Source organism: Balaenoptera ricei, chromosome X (assembly GCF_028023285.1).
Source record: "Balaenoptera ricei isolate mBalRic1 chromosome X, mBalRic1.hap2, whole genome shotgun sequence".
Lineage (NCBI taxonomy): Eukaryota > Metazoa > Chordata > Mammalia > Artiodactyla > Balaenopteridae > Balaenoptera > Balaenoptera ricei.
Window position 1 is genome coordinate 59,839,478 of NC_082660.1, and position 13,303 is coordinate 59,852,780.

The following is a 13,303-nucleotide window of genomic DNA, read 5'->3' on the forward strand; positions in this document are numbered from 1 at the left end:
TACACGCACACACACACACACACACGACACTTCTTTCTCCTTCCCCTGACTCAGCAACATTCTGGAGAAAAGCCAAGGAAGGACTTCAAGGAGGGAAGGGAGTTTCCCCCTCCTTGGGGCAGAATTTTAATCTCCAGGCCAACAAGAGGTTCCCTAATGTGGATTGAAAGGTTAATGTGGTTTATTTTTTAACTGCTTTCTATTTGTTTGAGTGTTGCATATTTCTGCTAGTGAATTTTCCTTTAATAAAGCCGTTAATACACCAATGGTATTTTCTTATTTACAACAGACTGACAGGACTAATGCTGTTAACATTGGGCCTTTCTTTCTTTTTCGTTTTTCTTTCTTTTTTTTTTTTTTTTTCTCTCGTTTGCTTTCCAGGTCATGCTGACCTGTTCGGCTTGGACTGTTTCACATTTGTTTTTAATGTCAGTTTAAATGTAATTGTAAAAGCATGTATGCTCTAAATTCATGTAGTTACTTTTTCCAGTGGAAAAGCCTCATATGCGAAACAATTTCCAGGCTCTGCAATTTCACATGAGCAGGTTTTTGGTAATGACCTTGTGCCCCTCACCCAGGATGGCATCTGGACAGTGAACCTCTTTCTTCTGGCTCAGTAGTCAGAGAGAGGAGACTTGGAAATAGTTTCTGCCAGGTCCTGTGCTTTGGCAAGCATATGCAGCATTGCATATCATTCTATTATTAATTACGTTTACTCCTCCATGAACTAAAAACCATTAGACTAAATAGTCCAACATAAACCTTGAAAGATAAAATTCAATATTCTTTTCCCTGGCTATTCCTTTGACTCAGAATTGGGACTGGGAGGAGAATGGGGGCATGGGAGGAAGGACCAAGAAACCTTCTTGCCTGAGAGAATTTGGCCAACACTTATTTGTGTACACTTACACTTGGATGCACCCCTACTAATCTCTCACTCCATGACTGCCAAGAACTGGCTCTGTTCCCTGTCTCTTATCCTTGTCCTAATTCTTCCCCACTCATTTCCAGCTGGCCCTTCCCCCCACTAACATGCTACCCTACCTGATAAAATTGAAAGAGTACTACCATAGAAGTCAGGATACCTGGTTCTAGTTCCTGCTTTGCAACTATCTAGCTGTGTGACCTTGGGCAAGACTTAGCTCTGGCCTTCAGTCTGCTCATCTTTATAATAGGGATTTGTATCAATGGGAAAGGAAGAAATAGACAAGATCTGGGGCTTTCAAACATTTTCTTGGCAATAGAATCTTTTCTTCAAACAAAATCTGATGCAGAGTCCCAAATGAAGATACGGAATAGAGCACTGCTTTGAAAGAAGGAGGGTTTATTGGAGCCACATGCTCAGGCCTACTTTGCCTCCTCTCAGGGCCCTTTAAAATCCTTGGGGCTCCACTACTGTACCAGATTGATGTCTGGGGAAACTTCTAATTTGATTCTCTCTCCTAATTGATTTAAATCCCTGTGGAAACTCTATATGTTTCTCTTTTTTTTTTCTTTTGCAACATCTTTATTGGAGTATAATTGCTTTACAATGTTGTGTTAGTTTCTGCTGTATAACAAAGTGAATCAGCTCTATGTATACATATATCCCCATATCCCCTCCCTCTTGTGTCTCCCTCTCACCCTCCCTATCCTAGCCCTCTAGGTGGTCACAAAGCACCGAGCTGATCTCCCTGTTTCATCAGTTAGCTTTTTCAGAGAGAAATTCAGCTGCTTGAGATAAAGGGAATGACGTGGAGCAATGTGGGGTTTAGCAACTAGCAAGAAAGAGTAAGAGGCATCATGTATTGACTTACAGAATTTACAGAATTTGCTAAGCACCTTACATGTATTATCTTAGGTAAAGTTACAACAACTCTGTGAGGTAGATCCTATAATTATCTTAGGATTCTTAAACCTGTCAGTTTGGCCCTCAACCTTTGGCTCGAGACCAGTTGACCAAGATGGAAGACAATATTTCTTACAGGTTGCCACCCTAAGCAGTTTTTCAGAATGTTTTCTAGCTAGAGATTCATTCTTGGAAAATGTCATAGCCTGCCCATTGATATACACCTTTACAGAATTCAGAGTACTTTCATTGAGATCATCTCACTTTCTCCAAATAACAGTCCTATGAAGTAGTCAGGTCAGATGAGAAAACTGAGGTGTAGGAGAAATCAAGGGATATGTTCAAGGTCAGACATCCCATAAGAAAGTGAATACCACCACCAATAATAAAAAGCCCTTTCTTGTGAATAACATTTTAGAACTTTGATGTCATCATTGCATTCTGCCTCCTTAAGTACAGCGAAATTTTTCACCCTGCTATGGTCTTGGAGGGTTCTTCTGGTGGTGTAGAATCTTCCCTCTACTCTCAGACACCACCACAGTGTCTATATCCCTCTTTAACAAACTTATTAGTTAGGTGCTAATGTTATCCCCAATTTATAGATGAGGAAATTGAGGTACAGAGAGGCTAAGTCTTGCCCAGAGTCACACAACTAGTGAGTAATACAGCCAGGCTTAACACTGAGACAGTCTGACTCCAGACTATTTGCTGTTAACTACTACCCTTTGTACATATATCAAGAAACTAAGAGCAAAAGAAGGAAAAGATGTTCTGGAGATCATACAGTGAGCTCCCCTGGATCTTAATCCAGTGTTCCTCTGAATATCTAAATCTAAAGTTGTACAGTGAAATCCCCTGACTCTAATCCTAGTGGATGGAAAGATGGTTGGCATGATTTAAGCCAGAGGCTACAAATTGGTTTTCCGCAGGCCAAAACTGACTTGCAGAATTGTTTGTCCAGCACAAACAGACTTAGACTGCCCCTAGGCAGGGCATCAATCACTTTCCCTGTCCCCAGCCCACCCCATTTATGTTCACTAGGCTGTTTTAGATCATTTGCGTATCTGCCTGACTAGTGAAGATATTCGAGTTCATGACCCATACATTTAAGCATTATAATATATAAGCACCTGCACACACACACATAATTTCAGACATTCACCTAAGTACAGCCTAGTCTGGTTTCACAAAGAATTTGAAGCTCTGCACCAAATGTACCTTTGTGTTTATTTAGCATTTAGAATTACACTTAAGACCTGAATTCAGTTTTATAGGCAGTTATATGCTAAAGAAACTCAGTTACTTTTTTTCATCTCATAATGTGTCACTCTTCCCTTCCCTTCTCTGCCATATCTGGTTCTCTGTTAATCCTGCTGTCCCTTCTTCCCCATGTCCGAGTTTGGTCTCCCGTAATCCAGTCACTCTCTACTCTTTAGGAATGGATGGAGAGTGAAGAAAATCATTTTGGAGGGCTCACTATGTGCCAGGCATTCTCTCTCATTTAGTTCTCATAAGTGTCCTAGGAAGCAGGAAGCGGCTCCCCCATTTTACAAAGGCGGAAACAGAATCTCAGAGAAGCTAGGCAATGGGCTCAAAGTTATTAAGCTAGTAATTGACGGAGCTGGGTTTGAATCCAAGATCTTCTGATTCCTAAGCCTATTATCTTGTCTATACCACAATTTTGTAAGGAAAGTGTATTAGTTTTCTACTGCTGCATAACAAATTACCTCAAATTTAGTACCCATTTATCAGCTCACAGTTCTGTAAGTCAGAAGTCTGACACAGCATGACTGGATTCTCAGCTCAGTGTCTCACAAGGATGAAATAAAACCATTGGTCAGGGGCTTCGTTCTAATCTGGAGCTCACAGTCCTCTTCCAAGCTCATGTGATTATGGCAGGATTCAGTTCCTTGCAGTTGTAGGATTAAGGTTTCTGTTTCCTTTCTGGCTGCCTGACAGAGGCTGCTCTTAGCTCCCAGAGCCTGCCCTCATTCCTTGCCATGTGTACCCCCTCCACTTTCAAAGCCTGCAACAGAGAATCTTCCTTATATTGAATCCCCCTGATTTCATGAATACCCTTCCGGAAGAGTCCAGTCCCTTTTAAGTCTTATCTGATTAGGTCAGGCCCATCAAGTATAACGACCCTCAAAATTCAACTGACTTGTGACCTTAATTACATCTACCTAATCCTTTTACAACAGCACCTATATTGGTGTTTGACTAAATAACTGGAAGAAGGTATGTGTACACCAGGGGTTGGGAATATTGGTGGCCATCAAATATACCTACCACAGGAAATCATTCTTTTATGCTTCAAATTCCATGGTGAGATTCAAGGAAGAGAAACATCCTTGACCTTGGGGAGAGGAACTTGAATTTTCTAAAACTTTGTAAACTTTACCGCACCTTGCCTGTCCCCTGCCCAAGGATGAGAAAACCTCTGTCTTGAGGTAGCAAGGAATAAGGCTGGAATAGTGCCTAGTGGTCATAGTGGCTATAGAAGCCACAGATTAATCACATCTACTTCTCCTGAGGGATGTACCATTGAACCTGATTGGAAAAATCTTTCTCTGTTGCTGTAGAGACAGCCCTCATAGGGGTCTAATGCCACTATGCTGAATAGTCAGTTCCCCATAGGGTCCAGGCAGCAGGATCCAGGCATGTTTTCAAGGGCTCTATTCCCTTAAAGATTGGGTACAGACAAGGATGTGCCTTGACAATGTCCCTTTCTTGTCACTGCTTTGACCTACAATTGAAAGACAGTGATGAGATGCAAAGTAACTCACACACCATTAGAACTATCAACCTTTACTGTCCCCTTTATCCTGGCTTCATCACTCAATTTGAGCAAACCAATGGGTCTCTGTGGTAACACAGGGGCCTGACAAGCCTGAACCTCACATGAAAGAGTTAGATATGACTCTGGGGCTCAGGTGCAGGAGACAGGAGGGGTGTGGGGGCGGCCTTCATGGAGGAAAACAAGGCCTTGGGCATTGAGTAACAGCTGAGACTAGCAAGCCTCATTGTCCAGCATTCCAAGTCGTCTAGCAACATGCTGGCCTCTGCTGCACAGAGAGAACAGAGGATCCCCCGGCAGAATGAATGGAATCTGATTTCAATTATGTTCAGTACAGTCACCCTCTTCAGGCAGAGAGGCCAGAACACCTGGTGCAGCTTGGTCCACCGTGGCCGCAGGGACAGCAGGTTACCCAGGTCCTGGAGGCAAGTGGGAATGCAGATTCTCTTTCTCAAGCAGATGCCATATAGGTCTAGAGGAGGAGGATATGAAAATACCAGCCAAGTTTTCATTAGCACTATGCAGAGAAGGGGAATTATTTTAGGTTGATGGATTTTCCCCACAGTCTCTGCACATATTGATCTTGCTTGTAATGAGTTTGCTTAGGTCCACGAGTCATCAGCCCACTGAGATCTGAGTCATTGGTGGGAGAGTCAAGGTGACAGAGCATACCTCGCTGATTGCACCAGCACCAATTCTTCTCTGTGTCCTTCCACCTTTTTGAAAAACCCATGGATTCCTCTATATACAACTCATTTGGATTCATTTTTTAATCAGTAGCATGAGTAGGGCATGACAAATGGGACAGTTGCCCCAGAGAACAGTCTAGATTCACAATAGTATTCCATAGAACTTTGTGAGATGAAGGATATGCTCTGTAACTGTACTGTCCATTGTAGCAGCCATAAGCCACGTGTGCCTTTTGAGCACTTGAACTGTGGCTAGTGAGACTAAAGAATTATATCTTTAATTTTATTTAATTTTAATTAATTTAAATTTAAGTAGCCACATGCGTCTAGTGGCTCTTGTGTTGGGCAGTGCAAATCTAGAAGGAGTTCAGAGAGGCAGGTACTGAGATAGAGTAGAAATGACTTACTTACTCAAAGAGAGAGCTGGTATGGTACAGGGAACTCTGGATTAGGAATAAGAGCCTGGTTCTAGTCTCTGCTCAGCCAGTAGGTGACCACACTCACTCTGGCCTCAGGCTCTCCATTCTTGACTTGAAATGTTGGATTAACAACAGAAGTCCTGAAATATTGGCTAAGGCCTGAATTCAACTTTGGGATACAGATGAGTTTTAGGAAAAATCTAAAATATTATATGAACGCCTTCTAGGAGTATGTGTATGTGTGTGTGTTATGTGCACATGCATTGCAGGGGCAGGAAGGCGGTAAAGCATTCACTTCAGTTCACCAGAGTTCCCACCATTCTCCTATAAACACACACACACAGACATACACACACACTGTATTACTTGTGTAGACGATGAAGGTATATTAATTCTGTGAACCCCCTGGATGTGATGAGTTCTAATGACCCTTCCTATTTTGTCATGCTATGAATCTCTAAGCCACTATAGCTCCCCAAACCTATTTCTACTTTGGGCAAATGACTAGAGGAGTCTCATAGCTTCTGCCTTTTCCTTTCTGTATTTGATGCTAGTTACTGAAGTTTAGAGTCACGGGTGAGGGTGGAAGGCAGGGAGGATATAACCCTAGCCCTACTCCTCAACTCTATTAGGCTAGAAGTAGGGTTTAGGGCTTCAGACTCCTTGTGGATGCAGTACGATATAGTAGAAAGAGCATTGGCTTTATAGTCAGACTAAGTTAAAATTTTTAGATTCTGTTTCTTGATAGCTGTGTTACCTCAGTTTACTCACTTGCAAAACAGAGATAGGAAATATTCCTCACCTCCTAAGATCATTGTGGAATTAAGTGATATAATATGCTTATGAAGTGAAGTATATAGAAGGCTCAGAAAAAATAATTAACCTTATATCTCTTAGTTCCCTCAGGCATAAGGCTAATTATATCTCTGTCTTCTCCCAGGCTGAAAGGGGGACTACATGGCCTGGCAACTTCTGAGCCCAAGGTCAGAAAGTACCAGTGATGGGGAAGAGAATGTCTACCTCTAGAACCTGTACCAGGGGAGCAGATCCAGAAGGCACTTTCAGTCTGTGGAGCTGCCTACATGAGCCCATGTCAGCAATGGGTTCCCCAGACGACAAAAAATTTTAGGGGCCAGGCCAGTAGCTCTGGGACAAGATGAGCTTAGCCCTGCCCATACCTCCAGCTTGTGCCCTTGATGGGAGGTGGGAGTTGACAGTGGGTGTGCATATCTCCTATTACTGACTGTGCCCAAACCTTGCAGAAAAGATTGTTGGACAAGGTCATCTTGAACTCTGTGTTGATTTTCCAGGCTTCCTTGTTATTTTACCCTGAGTTCTTCTCTGGGCTCTTCTTGCACCACCAAACCCTCTATTTTCTCCTCCTCTACCCCGGTTGTTGATCCAAACATGTGATTCATTCTTTCATTGATTTACTGAGTTGTACTACGATTGGAGTTTGCATTGCAAGACTTATTTTTCTAATTAGAGCTGAAAGTCAGTTCCAGATAAGTATCATTTTTTGCAGGAGCCAGAAACAGATCAGCAACAGGTTTTGTTGTATTTATCCATTAAAATTGAGCAATCAGCTTCTCTCTTTGTTTTATACCTTTTAAATTTTATTATTATTATTATTTTAAAGAGATTAGAGATAAAGTGGTTTATGGTCTGTCCCGGTACAACTGCCTATGCTAGATCTCAGAGTTATGGCCTTTTCAATTATTTATATTTCTGCCAATATAAATACTAAGGAAAATAGCACAATGTAAACATCAGGATGCTCAAGGACCTGTAAATTATGTGTATGAGAGCACAGTGGGAGGATGGTTCTTAAGGTTTGAGTTTTAGATTATTCTTGTTTTTTTAAAATAATGTTATTTCTATCATCCTTTTTAATGGATGGTTCCCATTTTACAGGCAGATTATAAAGGTAGGGACATTCTGTTATTTCTTTGATACAATTGGGGATTTCTGACTTCAGCTTCTCTCTCTCCCCTTTACTAAAGATGAAAATCAATATATGTGTTACAGTGTATGTTCAACTATGAGTGTAAATGTCTGACAATACCTGGGGCTGTTATAGTTGAAGTGAGAAATGCTGCAACACCAGAAAATTCCCATTCATTGACCCCAAAGTGGGATGATAAGTCTAGTCCTTCTCCAACAGATCTGCCTTTCTAGTCTCCTTCCCTAGCAATCTGCTAGACATGCTAGACATAGACACAAGTACAACATTCCCTTGATTTAAAACATTCTATATTTGCCTATCATCTGTGTGATAAAGCCCAAATTTCTTAATATGATATGCATGCTCCTTTAACGTCAAACCCCACCTTTGTTTTCAACCTCATAAATAGCCAGTCTCCCCACATATACAATATACACTCCAGCCACACTGGTCTCTTTTTCCCTTAAACACTCAGTGCTTTTGTTTATGCCCTTTCCATTCCTCTCTGCCTGGTGAAATCCTTACTATTCTTCGAGGTCCAGGTCATATATCACCATAAACATTTCCTGACCCCACCTATGCAGAGAGATTGTTGTTCTTCCTCTTTTGTTAATACTCCTGTTGTAACATTCACCAGTTTGACATTTTCTAATTGTTAGCGGGCATTTATTTCTCCTCTACCAAACTGGGTTAGGGCCTATGTTCTTTTCGCCACCCAAAAGCAAAGGCCTAACAATGGATGTCTGTTGAATGACCAAATGAGTGAATCATGAATATATTAGTAAATGATTTAATTGAAGGTCCAAGGTATGAATACTGGAGACTGCATTTAGACAGAGCCCAATCCAAGGATATACTAGGTCTGTCTGGCAAGAGGATCACAGAGAAAGCAAGATATGAAAGTTTGAGTTTAGTAGGAATTTAGAATGATGAATCATTCACTTAACCAGTGTTTAAACTGAGCACTTGTCCTTAAGGAGTTTAGAGTCTGTGACTAGGGAGAATGAACACCCTTATTTTCTTAGCTCAAACAGCTTTTCTAACAGGGTAACTGTGCTGTGTGTTTTTGGCCACTGATAATAAATCCAAGTTTCCCTTCTTTCCCAATAGCCCGGAAGCTGAAGAAACTTGGGAATCTGAAACTACAGGAGGAAGGGGAGGCTTCCAGCGCCACCAGCCCCACTGAGGAGCCAGCCCAGAAGCTGACAGTGTCACATATTGAAGGCTATGAGTGTCAGCCCATCTTTCTGAATGTCCTGGAAGCCATTGAGCCAGGTGTGGTGTGTGCTGGACATGACAACAACCAGCCTGACTCCTTTGCAGCCTTACTCTCTAGCCTCAATGAACTGGGTGAAAGACAGCTTGTACACGTGGTCAAGTGGGCCAAGGCCTTGCCTGGTAAGGAAAGTGGGGGCATGGGATGTGGGAGATCATATTTAGTGAAGCCTCCTTTGGGCCAAGCACCATGTCTGTTTGCTTCCCATCCATTAACTCATGCAATCCTCACCATAACCTTGTGAGGGAAGAGATTGGTAGAAATCCCTACATTAAAAATAAGGAAACTCAGAAATCAAGGAGAAGAGCAACATTATCGAGTATCCTATATGCCTCACATCAGCACACAGCAACCATGTTTCTATGTTCAACCCACAGATTTAGTCAGCAAATGTTCCCATAATCATGGATCACATAGACATACCCTTATATGCCTTAAGATGCTCTTCTATATGTACACACACAGGTTCACCCCAAAGATAATCTTCAGCCTAACTGATATTCTGTCTTTAATATTACTTGGAACCCATACCATGGGAACTCTTATAATATGGTATGATAGAAGGAACATGGGGTTAGGAGTCAGAACAGTTAGGTTCTAGTCTTAGCTCTGCTGGTAACTCATTATGTGATCCCTTCCCTTTCTGGGTCTCAGTTTTTCCATCTGTACAATGTGTGAAAAGTGGTTTGGACTAAATTGATGGTTTTCCAGTTTTACTTCAAGGAACTCTTGGTGCTCTTTAAACCACCTTAAGGAATTCCCTGGCAGTCCAGTGGTTAGGACTCCATGCTTTCACTGCTGGGGGCGTGGATTCGATCCCTGGTCGGGGAGCTAAGATCCCACAAGCCGCGCTGTGCGACCAAAAAAGAAAAAAAATAAATAAATAAAATAAACTACCTTAGCATCATCATAGTGGAAGGAAACATTAGGTGATAGTGAAAGAAATATGAAGTGTTTTTCTAACTTCTGCATGGATACCTCCAGTGATGGGTAACTCACTTCCTCTCTTGGCCATCTGTTGCTTGGAAAGGTCTGATTATTAAAATATTGGAGCTTAAAGAAGCCACAGAGATCCTCTATCCAACGATTCACAAACGTTCCTTTAGCAGCCAAACTCTTTTTTTTTTTTTTAAGAAATTCACGTTCATTTATTTATTTATTTATTTATTTATTTATGACTGTGTTGAGTCTTCGTTTCTGTGCGAGGGCTTTCTCTAATTGCGGCAAGTGGGGACCACTCTTCATCGCGGTGCGCGGGCCTCTCACCATCGCGGCCTCTCTTGTTGTGGAGCACAGGCTCCAGACGCGCAGGCTCAGTAATTGTGGCTCACGGGCCCAGTTGGTCCGTGGCATGTGGGATCTTCCCAGACCAGGGCTCGAACCCGTGTCCCCTGCATTGGCAGGCAGGTTCTCAACCACTGCGCCACCAGCCCCAAACTCTTTATTTCTCAAAAACATGATACACAGATCCAAGTGGAGCTGGTTGATTTAAAGCCAGTGCCTCTCCCTCACTACCCCTAGAGAAGCCTCAGATCACTCTTGCAGAATCTTAGTGCTCCAGGGAACACAGTTTGGAAACAAGAGAAGCATAAACTCTTTAAGGGTTCTCTTAAACCTAAACTTCCATGATTGAAAGATTCTTTTGAAACATCAACAACCAAACCTCTCCTTGTGGAGTCAAAGATTAACCTGCCATTTAATAATAACTGTCAATCAGATGGGAATTTATGGTGAACAGAGCAGTTTCATATGTATTACCTGATTTGATCCTCGTAAGAATCCTGTAAAGTAGGGATCTTTTCCCTGTTTTATAGATAAATACACTGAAGCTCTGAGAGGTGATGTGCTTGCCCACAGTTGCACATTCAGAAGGTATCAGGGCCAGAACTTGAGCCCAGGTCCCCTCCTAATTCCAAATCCCCTCCTCATCCAACTCTACCCATAGTCTGTGTAGCACCCCTGTAGTTCTCTAGCCTCGGACTTTACAGTGAGGGACCAAGGCTTTATCCAAGGCCAGTTGGGTCATAATGTGGACTTGCTGCCTTGGAAGACATTGCATGTTGACTGTCAAGCCCCCTTTTTGTCTTTCCAACTCACAAGGCCCAGTTACAGCCACCAGATTGTCCCTAACACCTTCCTAGCTTGGAAAGCTGAGGTTGACTAGCCAATTAGATCCCTGGGAAGAAGGCCCAAGGACTCTGGCTGCATATACACTGTGCCAAAAACAGAGAGTTCACACAGGGAAGAAAAAAATACAAAGAAAAAAAAAGGAAGAAAAGAAAAAGTTGCTTTAATTCTTATCACTTATTCAGCTGGGTGTCTTGATGTCATGTGTCTAACAGAGATTCAATTTAATCTTTCCAAGCAGTTGCCAGACACCTTAATGTCTCATTTTATAAGATAGAACCTTTTCTTATATATGATTCCACTTAATCCTCATAGCAGTCCTATGAATCATAAGGACTTTCACTCCCATTTCAAATGATAAGGTTCAGAGAGGTTAATTAACTTGTTCCATTTGGTCACTTAACAAATGCAGCCAGAGCTTGGGCTCACACCCTCTGAGTTCTAGTTTGATGGTCTTAACAATAACCTGGTGCAAGTCATTATGGCACAATTTGTATAACTGTGAGTCACTGGATTTCCTCAGCCTAACCTCCAGGGTGGGAAGCCCTTTCCTTACATTAACAAGTCTGCAAGTTAATATCAGTTCACCATCTAGCTTGTCTAAGGAAATGATCTCTGACCCTGAGTAATTTAAAGAATAGCTTCACAGCTGCATAGCACAGGGAGATCAGCTCGGTGCTTTGTGACCACCTAGAGGGGTGGGATGGGGAGGGTGGGAGGGAGGGAGATGCAAGAGGGAAGAGATATGGGAACATATGTATATGTATAACTGATTCACTTTGTGATAAAGCAGAAACTAACACACCATTGTAAAGCAATTATACTTCAATAAAGATGTTTAAAAAAAAAAGAATAGCTTCAAAAGAAAGCCAAGTACCACATTCATTAGAATTGTTATTCATATTATCAATAATCACCTACTAATTCAAGTTATTTGCTAATTGAACACATTGAGTTCCTGTCCTTTGAGAGGCACTGTGCTAAGTACCTACTCAGATCAATTTTGTTGTGAAGTTTTCTGTGATAGTGATGATATATGTAAATTGCCTATTATAGCACCTGGTACTTTAGTAAATGATAACTATTGAGGGAGGGCGAGTAGACTGTATGTACACAGTATATTTATAATCAGATGTATCTGGCTTGGAATCTTAGCTATACACTAGTTGTGTGACTTTGAGCAAATCACATGTCTGCAGTACTTGTTTCCTCATTTGTAGAGATGGTAGAACAATTGCTACCTTGCAGATTGTTATCAACACAGAAATCAGGTATAAAGATCATCTAGTATAATAGCTGAAACATAGAAGATGCTCTGTAAATGGTGGGTCATTATTATCAAGCTTGAGTACTAAACCACTAAAATCATTTTAAGCTGCCACTAGTTTTTCCTAAAAGCTCATTCATTGGTCCCAAAGATGAATTGTCTTCTTTGAAGACCTTGGCTGCCAGGTGCACTAAAGCAGCAAAGATCTCCTAATTGACCTTTCTTTGGGTATGTCCTTCCAGACTAGACATGAGACTATAGGTTTCTACTGAAGATTGCTAAGAAAAGATGTTGATTGGATTCTAGTGAGAAAACAGAATCTCAGGTTAGCCTCTGCTCCCTAACCTGTTTGGTGTGTTTCATAACCTGAAACCATGACTTCTCTCTGTTTCTCCAAAACAGCCTAATGCAGCGCCAAATAGGTGTTGAGTGAATGAATGTATGTTGAAGGAAACCTGTAGGCTGGAGCTACTGTTTCCTCAAGTCATTCCTTGATAGCCGTACTATCTGAGCAGGCTGCTTCAAAGGCTGGGCATTAGCAGGCTAATTTTCCTATAGGTCTAATCTGATTACAATACCTAACTCTGTTCTCTAATGCCCAGCCTTTGAAGCAGCTATGTTGTTGATGCATATACAGTAATTAGGCTTGAGTTCTAAGCAGCTCTCACTAAGGACCATTAATTAGTATTACAGCCAAACTAAGCTTTCCCTTTTGCTCCTCTTTGTTAGTTCTCTGGCATCTCAGGGAGGGGAAAATCATCAGTATTGATGGCTTCCTTGGTATTTGTACAGTTTAATCCTCATCCCCCCATGCACCCTCATATTCACACACTCACCAACCAAGGCTTTCCTTGATTCCCATTGCCTCCCACCCCAGGGGTTCAGGGTTCAAGCTCCTGGGGCCCCTCCCAAAGAGATTCTTTGATGTTCCATACTTGACCCTGGCTTTTCATCT

At 41.8% G+C, this 13,303-nt stretch overlaps 1 protein-coding gene across 1 annotated transcript in view; it reads left to right on the plus strand.

The window, feature by feature from the left end:
- AR (androgen receptor) overlaps positions 1 to 13,303 on the plus strand; it is a 169,401-nt gene that overhangs the window by 147,676 nt on the left and 8,422 nt on the right. The window contains exon 4 of the mRNA XM_059910027.1: positions 8,789 to 9,076. Coding sequence (XP_059766010.1) covers positions 8,789 to 9,076 — 288 coding nt within the window. The remainder of the gene's footprint in view (positions 1 to 8,788; positions 9,077 to 13,303) is intronic.